At 37.9% G+C, this 20171-nt stretch overlaps 1 protein-coding gene across 1 annotated transcript in view; it reads right to left on the reverse strand.

The window, feature by feature from the left end:
* Positions 1–20171, reverse strand: part of RNF150 (ring finger protein 150) — a 270616-nt gene that overhangs the window by 102559 nt on the left and 147886 nt on the right. Inside the window, exon 2 of the mRNA XM_078069256.1 lies at positions 18082–18332. Coding sequence (XP_077925382.1) covers positions 18082–18332 — 251 coding nt within the window. The remainder of the gene's footprint in view (positions 1–18081; positions 18333–20171) is intronic.

Below are 20171 nucleotides of genomic sequence, written 5' to 3' on the forward strand. Positions count from 1 at the left end.
TGAATTCATTTATCAGTTCTAGCAGTTTTTTGGAGTCTTTTGGCTTTTCTATATATAGTACCATGTCATCTGCAAATAGTGAAAGTTTTACTTCTTTCTTACTGAATTGGATGCCTTTTATTTCTTTTTGTTGTCTGATTGCTGTGGCTAGGACTTCCAGTACTACGTTGAATAAAAGTGGTGAGAGTGGACATCCTTGTCTTGTTTCTGACCTTAAGGGAAAGGCTCTCAGTTTTTCCCCATTGAGGATGATGTTGTGTGTTTTTCATATATGGCCTTTATTATATTGAGGTATGTTCCCTCTAGACCCACTTTGTTAGGGTTTTTATTATGAATTGATTTTGTACCTTGTCAAATGCCTCTTCTGCTTATTGAAATGATCATATGATTCTTATTCTTTCTCCTATTGATGTGATGCATCACATTGATTGATTTGTGAATACTGAATCACACTTGCATCCTGAGAATAAATCCCACTTGATCATGGGGAATGATTTTTTAAATGTATTGTTGGATTCAGTTTGCTAGTATTTTGTTGAGGATTTTTGCATTTATGTTCATCAGAGATATTTGCCTGTACTTTTTTTTTTTTTTTTTGGTGTGGTGTCTTTATCTGGTTTTGGTATCAGGGAAATGCTGACTTCATAAAATGAATTTGAGAGTTCTCCTTCCTTTTCTATTTTTTTTGGAATAGTTTAAGAAGAATAGGTATTAACTTTTCTTTAAATGTTTGGTAGAATTCAGATGTGAAGCCATCTGGTCCTGGACTTTTATTTTTGGGGGAGTTTTTTGATTACTGATTCAATTTCTTTGCTGATAATTGGTCTGTTCAAATTTTCTATTTCTTTCTGCTTCATTGACGTTAAATGATGTCCAATTTGTTGGCATATAGTTTTTCATAATATTCTCTTATAATTGTATTTCTGTGGTGTTTGTTGTTATTTCCCCTCTCTCATTTGTGATTTTATTTGTTTGGATCCTTTCTCTTTTTTTCCTGATAAGTCTGGCTAGAGGTTTATCAATTTTATTGATTTTTTCAAAGAACAAGCTCCTGGTTTCATTGATCTCTTCTACTGTTTTTCTAGTTTTTATATTATTTATTTCTGCTCTTTATTATTTCCTTCCTTCTGCTGGCTTTAGGTTTTGTTTTTCTTTTGTCTTTTTTTTAAATGATTTATTTTAGAGAGAGGGTGAGAGAGCACAAGTGAGGGAAGGGGCAGAGGGAGAGAATTTTCAAGCAGACTCCCTACTTAGCACAGAGCCCAGTGTGGCTTACGACCCATGAGATCATGACCTGAGCCAAAATCAAGAGTCAGATGCTTAAACAACTGAGCCACCCAGGTGCCCCTGTTTTTCTTTTTCTAGCTCCTTTAGGTGTAAGGTTAGGTTGTTTGAGATTTTTCTTGCTTCTCCTTCCCTCTTACAACTGCTTTTTGAACTGTTGTGTTTTCATTTTCATTTGTTTTCCAGTATACTTTTTATTTTGTCTTTTTTTTCCTGGTTGATCCATTCATTGTTCAGTAGCATGTTAAATAACCTCCATGTATTTGTGATCTTTCCAGATTTTTTCTTATGGTTGACTTCCAGTTTTGTAGGGCTCTTACCAGAAAAGATGCGTGGTATGACTTTGATCTTTTTGGATTTGTTGAGGCTTGTTTTGTGGCCTAATATGTGATCTATTCTGGAGTATGTTCCATGCACACTTGAAAAGAATGTGTATTCTGCTGTTTTAGGATGGAATGTCCTGGATATATCTGTGAAATTCATCTGTTCCAGTGTGTTATTCAAAGCCATTGTTTCCGTGTTGATTTTCTGTTTAGATGATCTGTCCATTGATGTAAGTGGGGTGTTAAAGTCCCCTACAATTATTATATTATTGATTAGTTCATGTTTGTTATTAACTGTTTCATGTATTGGGTGCTCCTATGTTGGGTGCATAAATATTACAATTGTTATATCTTCTTGTTGGATTGTCCATTATTATAGAGTGTCCTTCTTTGTCTCTTGTTACAGTCTTTAAAGTCTATTTTGTCTAATATAAGTATTGCTACTCCAGTTTTTTATTGACATCCATTTGCATGATAAATGTTTCTCCATCCCTTCACTTTCAATCTTCAGGTGTCTTTGGGTCTGAAATGAGTCTCTTGTAGGCAGCATATAGATAAGGTCTTGCTTTTTTATATATTCTGTAACCCTATGTCTTTTGATTGGAGTGCTTAGTCCATTTACATTCAAAGTAATTATTGATAGATATGTATTTATTGCCATTTTATTACTTGTTTTGTGGTTGTTTCTGAAGATTTTCTCTGATCCTTTCTTGTCTTTCTTTCATGGTTTTCTGGTTTTCTTTAGGATATATTTGGATTCCTTTCCCTTTATTATTTGCATATTTATTAGTTTTGATTTGCGGTTACCATTAGGTTTGTATATGACATCCTCTGCATAAAGCAGTCTATATTAAATTTGATGGATGTTCAAGTTTGAACCCATTCTTTACTCTTCTCTTCCCCATGTTTTAGGTATATGATGTCATATTTTTCATCCTTTTATTTTGTGAGTTCCTTGACTGATTTGCTTACAGAAATATTTTTAGTGCTTCTGTGTTTCCTACCTTCATACTGTTATTTTGGGTCTTTCCTTTCTGCTCAAAAAGTCCCCTTTAATATTTCTTGCAGAGCTGATTTTGTGGTCATGATCTCTTTTAGTTTTTGTTTGTCTGGGAAACTCTTTATCTCTCTTCCTATTCTGAATGATAGACTTGCTGGATAGAATATTCTTGGCTGCAGGTTTTTTGCATTCAGCACTTTGAATATATCATGCCACTCCTTTCTGGCTCGGAAAGTTTCTGCTGAAAAATACCCCGATAGCCTTATAGGGTTTCCTTTGTATGTAATTGTCTTCTTTTCTCTTGCGGCTTTTAATATTTTTTCTCCACCACTATATTTTGCCATTTAAATTACTGTGTGTCTTGGTGTGGACCTCCTTGGGTTGATTTTGTTAGGAGATCTCTGTTTCCTGCCTCAGATTAGGGAAATTTTTACCTATTATTTTGTCATAAATTCTCTGCCCCCTTTTCTCTCCTTTTTCTGGTATGTCTTTAATATGAATGTTATTACATTTGATGGAATCACTGAGTTCCCTAAGTCTATTTTTGTTTTGCATAATTCTTTTTTCTCTCTTTTGTTCCGCTTGATTACTTTCTATTACTTTGTCTTCTGGGTCATTAATTTGTTCCTCTGCTTCTTCCAGCCTGCTGTTCATTCCATAAAGCATGTTTCTCATTTTGTTTATTGAGCCCTTTATCTCTATTTCTTATCCCTGTATTAATGGTCTCACTGATGTCCTCCACTCTTTGCTCAAGTCCAGTGAGTGTCCTTATGATCATTGCTTTAAATCCTGCATCAGTCATGTTACTTATATCCATTTCACTTAGATCTCCAGCCGTGGCCTTGTCCTGTTCTAGGATTTGGGACAGATTCCTCTATTTTCCCATTTTACCTAAGTCTCTGTGCCTTTTTCTCTGTGTTAGGAAAGTCAGCTCTGTCTCCTGTTCTTGAGGGTAATAGCTTTATGAAGAAGAGGTCCTGTAGTGCCCTGTAGTGTGGTGTCCCACTCCCCAGGGCTTGGTGCTTCTGGGAGTATCTCCCACGTGTGCTGTGTGTGCTCTGCTGTTGTGTCCTGACCTCTTTATCCTTCAGTCCAGGTGTCTGCAGAGGCTCTCTTTGCCTGTTGTGGGCAGTATTTGGTTCCTGGCCTGAATGTGGCAAAATTTAAGTAGGTGTGCTCTGGTCTGCTTGTGAAACGGGACCTGTCACTGCTGCCCCCAGAACCAAGGCCTCGCAGAACTCCCAGTTTGGGAGACCTGGTGCTGGCAGGAGTTTGGAGCAGTTCTGGGGGAGGAGGCCTGATGCACTGGGACTGAGCCAAGCATGATTCAGAAGGGCAGTTCTACCAGGGCACAGGGAGGTGGGGCCTGGTGTAAGCAAGTTAGGGAGCCAGTGCCTGTGCTGCACCGCTACCTGCACGTGGCCATTATTTATGCTGCGGGGCAGGGGAGGGAAATGGTGCCTGCCAGTTCCTTTGTTCCCAGAAGCGTCTCTCCTTGAACACTGCCTTTCTGGGACATGCGCCGAGATGAACAACTAACCTCCCCAAGGCGTGCCCCAGGTCCTCCTTAGATCGCTGCTTCCACGCTATATGTCCATAGGCTGTTGGCCCTGTCTTTTCTCCAAGAGTGGCCCTAAGTCCTCCAAGCTCCCCCAGAGCCAAGCACGCTGACCTTTAAAACTCCAGGCTTTAAGCCCCGCTGGTTGCAAGAACTCATGAAATTCGGGCCCTCTTGCTTTCCAAGCCAATTGCTTCAGAGATTCATTTTCCCCGTGAGCTCCTGTGTGTTAGTCTGTCTCTTGCCCTTCTCCTTGACCATGGCTCCCTCCCCACCATGTTGGTCGCAATCCATTTCTCTCCCAAACCGTGTCTCCACACTTCTTACCGTCTTTGATATGGCCTCTTCTCTACCTTTAGTTGTGGAGTTTGTTCTGCCAGTCTTTAGATCGATTTCTGGGGTATGCAAGATGATCTCATAGTTATCTAATTTTATTTATGGGACGAGGCAAGCCTAAGTCCTCCTACTCTGCTGCCATCTTCCCCTCCAGTCCTCTATTTAAAACAATTTTTTAGCAAATGAAATATGCTCTTCTTAAATGTGAGCATGCAAGGTAAATTCAAAGATTGCTTTAAATTTTGGCCATGCATTTAACTTTACTTTTGGCTATATCTGAATAAAGATGAGGTGTCTTTTAAAAAACATCCCCTTTCTCCCTTCCAGAAAAAGCCATTTCCGTGCCCTTTTAAAGGAAAATGCAAGCTGCCTTTATTTAAGGAAAAAAAAGTGTCTTTTCAGGAAATGGAAAGCAGGTGGACATTAAGGTGTCAGCGATTATGGCTAACAGCAGAGGTAATGGTTAAGGAATCAGACAAATCCCATTTTTGGCATTCTGGTGGCTGAGGGCTGATGAGGTTAAGGAGTTCAGTGGAGGATAAAGTCATTTGGGAGTTCCCAAATTAGCAGAATTAACAGACAGAGAAATGAGAGTAAAAAGGGAAATAATCAAGTCCTTTTCAACATCTTCAAGGTTCTATGAGGCCTTCCTCCCTGGAAGGTATCAAGTGATTCACAAAGGTAGGAAAACATGTTTTCTATAATTATTCTGAAAAATGGTATAATGGCACTCCTTTTCCTTTCTTTTTCCTGTGGAGTTCCTTGCGTCAAACCTCATTCCATATGTTATTGAGAGACAATACACATATACCTCTTTTGAGGAAGAAAAGGATAGCATTTTGGCAGAGGCTGATGGAGGATATGAAAGTCTGCCCTGCCAGTGGAGGAACAGATGCTCTTGATTCCTGGAGAATACATAAAAAATCAAACTCTGAGATATATATATGAAAATTATGCAACCATGTAGTGCTAGATTTTTTTCTGTAGGAGTTCTAGATTAACAAAATAAAGGACAAAGCACCATAAAGTTTTAAAAATGCTATGGCCATTTGCATGTAGTTAAATTTTGTTAGTATGTGCATGTCTCTTTTCTTTTTAGGTGACATGAAAATCACACACAGAAATATTGACTTCTGAATTTAAAAAAAAATTGTCCTACTTTCAATAGCTGTCAGACTAGTATTTTTGGACTTCTAAAATATAAACTATAAGAGATAATGAGTAAAACATCAACATTCTTAATAAAATGGCCCAAACAAGGTAGTTGCTTTTGTAATTGGTTCTTTCTGTCTTGTGTTTCTTAACTGTACCAAGTATAAATGAGACCTAGGGGCCATCCTACATTTGTACAGGTCTGTTTCAGGCAGGGTTCCTCCCCCATCACTAGGGCGCTCCTATGGATTCTCTAACACAGCTGGACCCAATCATACCATTCACTAAAGATTGTCAGGAGTGGGACCATCTTGGTAATTAGATTTATCCACCAATGTGATTGGAACAGGTATAAGAAAATATTTACCAGGATTACTGGTTCCTTGACAACAGTGAAGATAAACAGCTATATGGAAAATAAATACAGAACTATTTATTAACAGAACAAAGTCCTACATAGCCAACAAAGATGGTAAACAACATACTCCAATCAACCCAAAACTTATAGTTATCTCCTAGATATTTAAGAAACTGAGAAAAATAAGATACTTTCTTCTTGTTCCCCTCTGTGTGTAACACAGAAATGCAGTGAGGTTGATAAAAGAAAAAAAAAAACTAGGAATAAGGATGCCAAAGAATAGCATCAAAATCAAGTTTATGTTTTTCTGTTTCACTTGACTGGATAATTCTGTATTTTATTTGTTCCTTTTACCTGACAGCTTTATTTTATAATCATGATTATTATCATTACCACCAAGTAGAAAAATAACTAGCTGCTCTTATGTTCTAGGTGAAGGAAGGGCACTGTAAGCATAAGCAGAGTTGGTCCCAATTGTCTGGAACCTCACATGGCCACAGGTGACTCACAAGCTTCCTCCCTTGCTCTAATACATAATAATCCTTCCAGGCCTGGTTGATAGCTTTGCACAGCTAGTCCAGTTTCTATGATGTAAGGCACTGCTCCATAAATCTAGAAAAATGGATAAAGAATTAGACTATTCTGACGGCCATGGTGACCTAATGGAGCAGTGTTTTAAGGCATACAACATGAGGTAAAAACATCAGGGTTATTTTTTTGTGGGAGGTTGTTATAGAAGAGAAGGCAATGACTTGGAAGTTAGAAGATTCGATTTTTAGTCCTATTTCTGTCACTCACTGTGTGACTTTGGCCAGGTCACTTAAACATCATGGGCCTTAGTTTCCCTTATTAGTAAAAGGATGTATGTAAAATAATGTCATTTTCGGCTTTACCAGCTTAGGAATTTATCCATGCAGAACAGAACTGGAGATCAAAGATCCTTTCAGATCTGAATTACCTTAAAAAAAAAGGGCAAGCAAATCCATGGCTAATTACTTCAGTGAATACTTCATGGATAAAACATAGACTTTGACTTTCTGGGCTCCCACCCTACCCCCCATCCTGCTCCCTGAGGGCTCCACACTTTCTCCAGATCAACATCAGGGACCATTTTGGTCCTTTTTCTTTAGGGGACAGAAGCATCTCTGCCTGGAGACCTTCCCCTCCCTGGTGGCTGACACCCAGCATATTCCCTTCCCTTTTGCTCTCCTTGTAAAATTCAAATTTGCTTTGCATTCCATTACTTTTCTTCTTCTAACATAGCTTCAGCACTGATATGTGCAAATGCAATCAAAGGGACCTGGGCCATGTATATGCAAATAATAGGAAAAGGTATTCACATCTTGAAAGAGGTAACTCTTTCAAGAAAACGTGTTTGATTGTCATTACCAGGCCTCACATAAAATAAGACAGGTCTGGTTTCCTTGGATTAGCCTCAAAGGCAATATTGCTTGTGAAAAACAACAAGAACCTTGCTTAGTTTCTCTTATCTGCCTGTATTTGAAAGAGCCGCCATCTACTGGGAGTCCTGTGGCTTCAGGCCACAGACCCGGTCTTTGTGTCCCAGATGGGATGTTCTAGTAGACAGTGAGACAATGTGCCAGAGCATCACCAGAAGGCAGGCTCAGCTGCCACAACCATGGCGAGAATGCTGCTTGCTGATTCTGCCTTGCCATCCTGTAGGGTTTCTACAAGCAGGGTAAGAATTAGTACATGGCAGCAAAAATGGCACCATGAGGGACACATGGCACCTTAACCTCCTGGTGGGGAGGTGGAGACAGCCCATACTGCACAGTGGTGTTCAGGATCAAGGGTCTGTTAAGGATCCAGCCCTCTCACCCCAGAGTTCAAGAAGTTACAAGTTGGGAGGTCATTAGATGGGTAGAATGAAGATGAATCCTTAGTATCCTCTGTGAAGCCCACTGAGGTAGAGAATCTTAAACTACACAGTAGAAAGGACTTAATCAATCCTTACTTCTAATGCCAAAAAGGACCAATGTTCAAATAGTAGAAAGGTGAGGAGTCCTTCCGTTTACTGCTATGATGGAGGTGGGGCTGGCAACCTCCCTGTGGGTCAAGTCTCCTCAGTATCTCAGTACTGTGGAGGTCATTTGATCTTGTGGAAACTACTCTGACTTGAAATCACCAACCTCGTTGCATCTCCATGAAAAAAAAAATCACTTGGGATGCCTGGGTGGCTCAGTCAGTTAAGCATCTGCATTCACCTCAGGTCATGATCCCAGGGTCCTGGGATCGAGTCCTGGTTCAGGGAGCCTGCTTCTCCCTCTCCCTCTGCCTGCCACTCCCCCTGCTTGTGCTCTCTCTGACAAATAAATAAAATCTTAAAAAAATCATTTAACATTTCTCTCTCTCAAATTCATTATACCTAATACCCCTTTAAGTTCTAAAAACTATGATTCTGGGGTCAGGTGGTCAGCATTCTCAACTGCATGAGTAGAATCATGGCCAGGTGTCTTCTTCCTCCCAATTCCTACAACTGTACTTTCTCCTCCACAGCCTTCTGGGAATGGGGGTTCACAGGGTGAGAGGTGTCCAGGCTATGCATCGAGAAGCCCACCCTGCTGCCATCAGTGGGCTATTTTCTTAAAGTACTCATCCAGGGGCATCATGAAGACTTGTGAAGAGAGAAAGAGAATGTGTCACAGTATTTAGAAGTCACCCCCACGTGTGTCAAATGGCCACTAAAATGTTTTTCCTAATCATTATAGGACTTTTCTATCACTGAAAAGTAGGTTGTGGCTTGCATCTTCCCTTCTCACACCATCCTGGTGCCTTTACCAGTGGCCTGCTTCTTTCCGCAGGTGAGTCCTTTCCTCAGCCCCCTTCCCTCAGCTTCCTCTCCTGGCCTGGCTTTCTTTGCTCTAGCTAGCTTAGCCACTGTTCCTATCTTTATTGTTCAGATCTGGTTCCTGACTTCCAATGCTTCTGTGCACTTCCTACACTGGATTGTCCTCCTGCCTCATGGTCCTGCTCTGCTCAAGATCCTGATTCTACTTTGCTCCAAAATCACAGTTAGACTCAAACCCTACCCACTTATTATTATTATTATTATTATTTGGTTTCAATAACAGAAATTTATTGTCTCAAAGTTTTGGAGGCTAGAAGTCCAAGATCAAGGGGTCCGCGGGGTTGGTTCCTTCTGAGGGTGGTGAGGGAGAATTTGTTCCATGCTTCTTGCCTAGCTTCTAGCGGTTTGCTGGCGATCCTTGGCATTCCTTGGTTTGTATATGTATCGTCTCATCTCTGCCTTCATCTGCATACAGCATTCCTGTATGCATGTCTGTGTCCAAATTTCCCCCTTTTATAAGGAAACCAGTCATATTGGATCAGGATCCCAACCTACTCCAAAATGACCTCATCTTAAATAATGATGCCTGCAATAACCCATTTCCAAATAAGGCCACATTCTGAGGTACTCAGGGTTAGGACTTCAACATATGAATTTTCAAGGGGACATGATACAACCCATAACACCATGCAATGGACTAATATTCAGCCATAAAAAGAAAGAGAGAGCTCTTTACGAAATGGCATGGGAAAATCTCTAAGATGCAAAAAACCTAATACTCCAAATTATCATATGCTATACTTTGCATAAGAAAGGTTGAAAAGGACATGTACATATTTGTGTACGTTCAAAAAAATATCGTTGAATGCACCGGAAATCACTACCATCGGTATCTGGGTTTCTGGACGAGAAGAGTGGGAAGGAGAATTTTTAGTGCATAACTTTTTTATACTCCTTGCATTTTGAACCATGAGAACATACTATTTATTCAAAAATTATATTTAAGCATAATAGAGCAAATTCAATCAGACGGCTAACCCATCCTCAGGAAGGATTATACCAATTTATGAAGCCCCCAACCATAAGTACAGAGCCCTCTACACACTTGCCTTCCCAGGACTGATTTTTAGCAGGTTTGTTTTTTCCTAAATTTACAGGCAAAATAAAATCATATCTGATTGTTTAATGTGCTTACCCTTACAGTGGTCTCCCCCAAACACCACCTGCCCTCCTTAGATCGAGTATTATCTTAACATCTTTTGTGGAGCTTTTGTTCATCGCAGGAACACATTCTCTATCAAAGAAATTCACCTTTTGCATTTGCCATAAATGTTGGTAATGCTTTTAATGTCAGTGAGTTCCTTTCACACATGGGAGATTTAAATGGATGTGTAAAATCTGCGTGTGGCAGGTGCGGTGTTGAGTTGCCAGAGAGACAGGAATGAACCTGGAGAAATGTGAACTATCAGCTGTTCTTAGGGATTTCTCACAGTCCCTGGAAAAAGGTCTAAAAGGAACAGCAGGCTTCCCACCATTCTCATTTTCGGGTCCTGTGCAAGAGGGGAGATGTCTTTTTTCCAGCAGTCCTGAATACAGCTACATCTACAATGATAATCAACAATAGTGAGCACTTTTCTGGTGCTTATTCTGTGAGCCAGAGAAGAATGGCTTCTCCAGGAGGAGACCAGCAGGTGCCAAAGACATTCTCAGGACAGAGCATTTCAAAGATGTTAAAGATCCCAGCTTTAAAACTGCCAAGCTGTGTGTCCTTGGGCAATTGTTGACCTTCTCTGTTTCCTCACCTAGAGAGTGGGGTGATACAGTGCCTTCATCATAGTTGTTAAGAAGCAGTATATGTATATCTAGATTTATAGATCAGAACAAACTCTATTTGCTTTTAAGTGGTCCCAGCTCCTGATAGATAACCCAGATTTGACAGTACTCTAGACCCTCACCTAAACTGCCTGGGAGAGTCACATTTATGTTTGGGTTTATGTCTGATTATGCAACAGAGCATTCGGGGATTCATCAGAGATGAGGCTCCAGTGGGTTGGAATGTGACATTATGAAAAGCAGTCCACTCGAGGTCCTCTGTGTGCTCTGTGATGACCTGCGTCCTAACCCATATGGGCTGCTTCAACAGCCTCTTACACATCACAGGACTTGTTCAGAAATGGGAATCAGCAGATGTGAATGGCCACCTCCTTCAGTTCTGCAGAAACAATTAGTCACTGGACTCAGACACACATAGGCCGGTGGACAGACCAGGGTCCTCAAAGGGTGCTGGACTGAAAGAGGACAGGGCTGTACAAAAGACAAGCATCATGAGTGAAGAAGGTCCTTGCAGACCTGTGGACCCTGAGCAGAGGAGCAGTGGATCCAAATGGAGCACGAGGCTGTGGTTGGTCTCTGCAAACCAGCCTCCTCGCTTACCCTCCCCCTCTGGGTGCCTGCATGCACGGGAAAGTGAGGTGGTGAGGCAAGGAGGGAATGGCTTTAAATAGTGATGTGAACTGGAGAGAAAATAAAACAAATACATAAAATAATATGCTAGAGGGAGAGAGAGTGGGGCCTGAGGCCACATTAGCATATATCAAACTGTCTTCAGATCTCTTCTCCTGGATGCTTACTCTCCACGGCAGTTCCTCCTGTCCTGGCCATTTAAATGGCATCTATGTTCTGATGGCTCCCATATTTCTATCTCCAGCTCTTCTTCTCTCCTGACATCCAGACTTGCATGTCAAAATACTTGGCATATGTGTTAGGTATCTGGTAGATAGAATAGGCTTCTTAAATGTAACATCTCCAAACCCGAATTTGGAGTTCCCAGCCCCTCAGGATCTCTTCTTCTGTCTTTCCCATTTCAGCTCATGCCGTGAAAACTGACCTAATTGCATCCTTGATTTTTCTCTTTCTCTCACACATATGGTAAACCTATAATTTATTATCCAAACTATCACTCTTGAGAGCAAAATGGGGAGTTATTAATAATTAGGTTGGTACAACAGGTATAAACTAGGATATAGTCTTTATAGTCTACATTTAACCCATAGGATTTTAAAATACTGTCCTAATCGGATTCCTTTTGACTTCTCGCTTATTCTGGTCCAAATCCATCACCTGTCATCTGACTGCTGGACTAGCCTCTGAGTGGGTTTCTATCTGTTTTCATGTGTATTGCTTGTTGATACCACTACAATGCAAGCTATGTAAAGGCAGAGTCCTTGTATATGTAACAAATGTGGAAAACAACTTTTCTTATATCTAGCACAGAAACTTCTGGAAGACTTGAAAGGGAAGTGTTAAGAGTTGCTGCCTGTCGAAGAGTAGTTGACCACAGAGTTGATTGAGGGTCCATTTCTGGGCTCTCTATTCTGTTCCATTGATCTATGTGTCTGTTTTTGTGCCAGTACCATACTGTCTTGATGATGACAGCTTATACGCAAACAATGAATCATGGAACACTACATCAAAAACTAATGATGTAATGTATGATGATTAACATAAGAAAAAAAAAAGAGTTGCTGCCTGTGAGGAGAGTTGGAGGAAGGGAGGTTGATAAAGGGAGTCTGAGGTGGGAAGAAATTTACTTTTAAATACACACCCTTTTATTTGCTTTTAAAAAAAACCTGTGTGCATACACTATTATTGTTAATTAAAAACTGCTACATGGGAAATTATTCCCCAAGAAAGTCAGATTCTTACTCTGTAGTCTATTTATATGCCTTCCTTTTCCCATAACTCTGGAGAAAAGATGGAAAAAAGATCCCATTTTGTTTCAAACTGTGTCATCTGAGCTAAAAACCCATATCTAGATTTAAGTCTTTATGAGTTATAGAATTGAGCTATTTAAATTTGGGGGGGGATACTATTTTCTAAGAATTGCCTTATCTATTAAAGGTGATCCAGCTAACAACTGTCTAATACGTCACACATATTTTCTCATTTGATACCTTTTGGATGGGGCTGACCCATGATCAGTCTCACTTTACACATGAGGAAGGAAAGAAGAGAAAGGCAAAGGACCTAACCTGTGCAAACTCACACAACCAGGAATCACCAGAGCACAGACTGGAATCCAGACCTGTCTAACTCCAAAGCTGGTATCTGTGACAATTACCTTGCACTAGATTTATCTTGGTTAACTGCGTTAGGAAATGTGGCACACCAGCCAAATCTCTCCACACCCTGGGGTGTGAGGCTACTAACGTAAAGATTATCTAGCAAATCTTCCTCCATGGGAAACTGCAGTGAAATGATCTTCTCCAGGTACAGTAAGACATGAGGGCTAGTGATCATGTAAGATGATGGTGACTTTCCTTCAGCTGTGATCTGCACAAAGCCAAGCAGAGATTGGAGAGCTCGTGTGCCTAATTCCAGTTCAGTCTCTCTTGCACATACCTGAATGGTTGGATACTTCACCAATGCAACATTAAGGCTTTCGATATTCCATTTTAGGCTGTGAGCCTACTTCTAACCTGAGAGTCAATCTTTCTGAAGGGCCAGTAATGCTTTAATAAAAATAAATGACTTAAAAAAAATGACTTACGTTAACCTGAGGCTTATTATAGCTATAGCTTGCCCAGCTGAAGCTCTCTATTGAATGGAATGGAGCACTTTCCATCAAAGGAGAAATTTTTTTCTAAAGGAAATTTTATGTTCTTATTCCATCCATCAAAGGGCCATAGTACAGTGCCTATTTTGATCAGGAAACAGTGCTAACTTTTAACATGATCCCAATTCACTGAGTGACCCTGAGGGTAACATCTTGCAATTTGAGGAAAGTTAATAAAATGGGAGCAGAGTAAAAACTGAAACCCTATGAACCACTTCCATACCATCCGCTTCCAATTAGCTTTTCACATAAATCACTGAGTATGCATATGCCTAGAGACATGCAAACTCGATCTGCCTGCACAGAGTGAACTGATGACTGAAATAAGTAATCAACTAATACATTCAAGCTTAAAATTTCATGCTTGACTCAATTGCCTTATGATGATGTGGACTATCTATAGACTCAAAAATACAGGGTTACCATTTTTATTTATTAATATCAAATTAGCTAGGTATCCTAGCAATAACTGATTTATATATGTGTAATTTCTTTATATATATAAACTTTAGCAACCAGTGAAACTGAACATATTAGTTCTATATTTTCACTGCCTTGTGTCTACCTGGTAGTAAGTGTTCACTTAAATCCCAGAAGATTCAATAAAAGTGGTAATGTGGATTTTTAAGTAGTCATCAAGGAATCTACATGATAGTAATAACGGGTACTATTCATTGAAAGCTTAAAAAGTGATTAGCATCATGTTCAGAGACTCTGAAAAATAATATACATTAACTCATATAATTTTTACTATAATGATAAGAGGAAGGTATATTTGCATTAGGTTCAGAAAACCAAAGCATGAAGAGATTAAGTAACTTGCCCATGTTTGGTAAGTGGTGGAACTGGACTACTGCATAACCACTAAAAATCATGTTTTAGAGATTTTTAATGACAGGGGAAAATGCTCAGCAATTAATTGAAAAATAGAACACAAAACTTACATGTGTATTTGTGTCTCATACATAGACACATATGCAATGACGATTTACAGAATATATATTTAGGTGGTTACAAAACCTAAAAGGTAAGATACTCAACTGTTAACTATTCCATGGGGTAATGGGTGATTTGTCTTCTCTTTTAGTATTTTTTTTTTGAATGCCAAAATTTATTAGACCGAGCATGTATCATTTTGAGAATCAGAAAAGAAGCAGTAACAAATGTTTTTAGAAATTGTTCCAGAAGCTATAGCAAATTTAAACAAACCAATTGCCATAAAATAGGAAAAATCAAAGAGTTGTCCTCTTAAACAACAACTCAGACTTCACTGGCTTGCAGAAAGTTTGTACTAATACTTAAGAATCAGCTAATTCCAGTCCTATTTAAAATGCTCTTGAGCTGGGCTATCCAATAGAACTTTCCATGATGATGGGAGTGGCTACCAAATGGCAGTACATATACAGGACATTCAAAATGTAGGTAGTGTAACTGAGAAACAGAATTTTAAATTTTATTTTATTAAACTAATTTAAATTTGAATGGTTACACATGGCTAGTGGCTATCGTGTTGGACATTGCAGACTACAAAAAATGGAGGACTACAAAAATGGAGGAAAATTTGCAAATTCCTTAAAAAAGCCAATATAACTGTTACCTGAACATGATAAAAATGTAAACTATGGATGAATTTCACATATGAATATCAGGGTAAAAAAAATACAAATACAATGTAGCATGTGTTAGAAGAATAGTATGTATGGAAGATTTAGGATGGTCTAATATTGAGAAATTCATTAATATAATACATCCTACTAACAGATCAAGAGAAAAAACTCAGACCACAGCTGTTGAAAAGGCATTTGTTAAAATTAAACCTCCATTCCTGATTAAAAACTCTGAATGAAATAAGACTAACCCTCATTTACATAACACAAGAAAATAATGTATCTCGACCTAGAAAACTATATGGGAAAATAATAAAATGGAAAAATGATTTAAAAAATCCCATTAAACTCAGGATGTTCCCATTAAATGCTTAATGAAGAGGAATATATATATAGGTTTAAATATAATTTTAAACCTATATATATATATATATATATATATATATATATATAGGTTAATATAGGTTAAATTATATTTAAACCTATGTATATATAGGTTTAAAATTTTGGAAGAAGTAAATTATCACTAACTGTGCATATTATTAATGTAATCCTGATAAACTAATATAAAAACAATCACAAATACTTCAATGTAGTGGTTAAGAGCATAGACTCTAAAGCCCTGCTGTTGGTTCAATCACTGGCTCTATTAGTAACTAGCTGTGTAACACTGAGCAACCCATTTAATTCTTTTGTTTCCTCTGTAAAATGGGGACAATAAAATCCTACCAAAGGGTTGTTAAGACTATTAAGTATTCAAATATATACAGAACTCTTAGAACATGCCTGCATATAATACTAGTTAGTATTACCATTAGTATTAAGGTAATACTAAGGCACGTTATAATCATTACAAAATTATTACAAATTATAAAATATATAAACTATAAAATATGTAAATTATAATAATGTACAAAATAAAAATACAAAAATCAAAATCCTTCCTATATGAAAAAGAATATTTCATTTATAATAGCAACACAATTATTAAATACTTAGGAATAAACACAAAAAATGTGCATGATTAAATAAGAATATTTAAAAATGTTAGTAGGGGACAAAAAGAATTGTTGAATAAAGGGCAAACATATACTAAGTAAAATTCAACAACTAAGGTTATAAATTATTCTATAAACTTAAAAAACAGATAAAAGTGATTCTAAATTTATATAAAAATAGATGTAAAAAGTGAAGGTAGAGCAATAAAGGAAGATTAGTAGGAACAGATATGAGACAATATTATAGTGCCAAAGTACTCAAAATAATATGTACTGGAGTATGAATAGATTATGGTACAGTTTCAAGGGCAGAGAAATAGAACCAAATACATATGGATATTTATTTATTTTCTTAAAGAGTTTTATTTATTTGAGAGAGCAAGTGAGCGAGAGATTGAGAGAATGAATGGGGGGAGGGGCAGAGGGAGAATCTGACTCCCTGCAGAGCAGGGAGCCCGACATGGGACTCAATCCCAGGATCCTGGGATCATGACCTGAGCTGAAGGCAGATGCTTAACGACTGAGCCACCCAGGCACCCTACATATGCGTATTTAGTATATGCTGAATGGGGATACTGCATATGGGGGGGATGATTAATTATTGAATAAATACCAGTTATAAAACCTGGTAGGTAGGCCATCTCAAATAAAATAATGTTGGCTCTCTATTTGATTTTTTACATTGAGATAAATTCTCTGTAGATTAATGACTTAATCATAAAAGTGAAATAAAAAGTAGTGGATGGAAATATGAGAGAATGTTTTTCTATAGTCTTGGCCTGTAGACGATCTTATTATACAAAACTCAAGAGCTATATAAAAAGATAAATTCAGTTATGTAAAACCCCCAAATCTCTGCATGGCAAAAAGCACCATAGATAAATCAAAGGCAATGACAAATTGGGAAGATAAATTAAATCTTATGTCGGTTAACTCCTTTGACTAATAGCCTTCTCTTCAATTTCTTTCACTTAACATATCAGTAAGAAAATGACCAACAACTCAACTGAAAAGTGGTCAAATAATATAAGCAGGTATCCGAGAAAAAAATTCATTTTTTTCTATTTTACTTGAAAAGATGTCCAACATTATTTGTGATAAAAATATGATACCACTTTTAACATCAAATTGCATGCAACAAAAAGCTCTAACATTCTTTTGTTAAGGATGTGGGAAAACAGTTATTATTAGTAATTACTGTCCTTATACTGTATAAGTAGTATCATACTAATGTTATTTACATTAGTATAAATAGTGTATCATTAGTTAATGTAAAAATTAATTCAACCTTTTTGGCAGACTTTGGGCAGTATCTATCATAGTTTAATATATACATTATTTATATGTATATATTAAATATATTCAATAATTAAATTAATAAATTAATATTTATATTTATTATAAATATACTTATGTTTTATATTTATATTTATAAATACATATTATATTCATATTTACATGGAAAATATATAAATATATAAAAATAAATTTAATAATTGAATTAATATATATTAATTTGCTATATATTTACATATATATTTAATATATACATATATACATTATTTATATGTATATTTAATATATATATTTATATATACTAATATAATAAATATATATATTTATATTTATATGTTTATTTATATATATTTATATATATATTTATATTTATATATTTATATGTATATATTTAATATATATATTTATATATACTAATATAATAAATATATATATTTAATATATACACACACACACACACACACCATTGCTCTACCTATTAAACTTCCAGAATTTACCTTAGAGGTATACTCAGAAATGTGCTCAGTATCACATGTACAAGCTCTCTTGGGGGGGGGGCACAGAGGGAGAGGGAGAAGCAGGCTCCCCGCTGAGCAGGGAGCCCAACAAGGGGCTCAATTCCAGGACCCCAGGATCATGTCCTGAGCCAAAGGCAGATGCTTAACTAACTGAACCACACAGGCACCCCAATATGTATTACTTTTATAATAATTTTTAATTTTTAAAAAACCTTTTTGATACTCACCTGGTTCCTGTCCCTGGCATTTGCATATCGAAACCTCTGGATATAATAAAAGACCAGCCATGCGAGGGATATGATCATCAGGACGATGAAAGAGATGGAGACAAACACAACCGAAGTGCGGCTCACATATTTCTGCAAGTTCCGGGTTCCGATGGTGATGTACATGGTCACCGTGATGTTCCTTTCCAGCAGGCTTACTATCTCCTTTCCTTTTGGCTCAGGAATCATTATTGCCACAATGTCTTCTACACCTGTTGTGACGGGGCAAGGAGGGGGTAACAAGGATAAGGGGAGAAGAGAGAGAGGCAGAAAGTCATAGTGAAATGTCTAGACAAAGTGAGGCACAGCCAAATAACGACCTACTTTCGACAGTTCTATGCCAGACCTAATAGCCAGCTCTAATTCTAAGATAGAACAGCCAGAAACCGAGTCAAATGCTCAACCTCCTTCAGCTACCTTGTATATGAGAAAAGAACCCAAATTGAATTCATGACCCTTCCCACTTAGCACAGTTTACATTTCTCTGGGGGCACTTCACAGACCCCCAAGGAGGGGAGGTGGCACCTTCTACCCCGTGGGAGAAGCATAAGATGCCCAATTCTGTGCCACCCGTCTGCGAACCTTCCTTCCCCCCTCATAACACTAGGAATCCTTAAATACAGATCTCTATCATTTCTAAGGCAATTTTCTCCTACATTGAGTACCCAAAGTAACCCCAAATGGGTTTCTTGACAAGCTCTAATTATTTGTAAACATTAATATCATAGGCCTCAGAACTATTTCCTGCTTATTTTATCTAGTTCAGTGCAAACAGCTTGGGTCTCCTCATACTCAGCAAAGAGAGAAGATGGAGACTACACAATTTCAAAATTGTTTTACTTCAACTTTCAAATATTCCTACCCCCATGCCCATTATTGGACAGTGTGCAGCCAAAGTAGAAATTTTGGGGGGTCTGAGTTACCTTGGGTCATTGTCCCTATTCTTTATGACACCATGGGAGGCACAGTCTCCACAGGGAGTCTTTAGTAAGGATATGATAGCAGCTCCAAAATGACCAACTCAATATGCCACCGTGGCTGATACTTGAACTAGAATACAGATTTCAGTTTCACCAGGGTAGGTCCTCTGGTATCACCCCAATTCATGCCCACAAGGCTCTTCGTGAGCCCTACTTCCATATGGAAATAGCCCATCACCTGGGGTCACTGCAAATTAAAGGGAGCAAATTTGCAATTAGGATGTTGCAGATTCAAGGCAAAATTAAACACGGCTATAGCTGCTTCAAACTGGCCTCATTCATGTGCTGAGGTCAGTCAGCTGGATGGAACTACCAGATTACATTTGCTCAGAGAGATGCAAGCTCTTAGAGGCTACTTAGGGCTTTCACTTGACCTTGATCTCTATGCAAGTTTTCAATCCTAAATTCCTTGCTAGTATTTCACTGAATAAATACTTTAAAAGCTAACTACATACCAAGGTATATGTGTGCGCTACATCAATTACATATTTTTAAAAATTCCTAAAACTTTTGTATTGGCCCAATTGTAAAATCACAAAGCCATAGAGTATTTAGATTTAGCTGTTATTTCTGGGAATTACTGAAACTGATGGCTTGAATTTCGATTTTGCAGAATTTACTGACAATTCTGATGCTCCTTCTCTTTTCATGTTTACTTTGGCTAATGGCCGCTTGTGGTCTGAGGTTTTTTAAGGCTACTGACAGACAGGTTTTGTCTCTACAGAAATATGATCTCTGTGTATACTAGACTAATTTGGCCTGGGGAGGCTCATCCCAGGACTGTAGCTATTTTATAGGTCTTTAAGTAGTGGTAGAATAATAATTTTTCATTTAATTTACTTCCTTATTTATATTTTTAAAGCATGTCTATTCAGGACTCTAGAATTAGATTTTTGAGGATGGGATCTTGGGATTATTTATGAGACTCTGTATGCTCAGACTTGCACACATTCTACACTTTTCATTCCTAGTTCAGTCCTTTTTATTATTTATTTTTATTGAAGTACGGTGGACATCCGGTGCTGTATTAGTTTCAGATGTACAACATAGTGATCCGACCATTCAAATCTA

Source organism: Halichoerus grypus, chromosome 3, assembly GCF_964656455.1.
Source record: "Halichoerus grypus chromosome 3, mHalGry1.hap1.1, whole genome shotgun sequence".
Lineage (NCBI taxonomy): Eukaryota > Metazoa > Chordata > Mammalia > Carnivora > Phocidae > Halichoerus > Halichoerus grypus.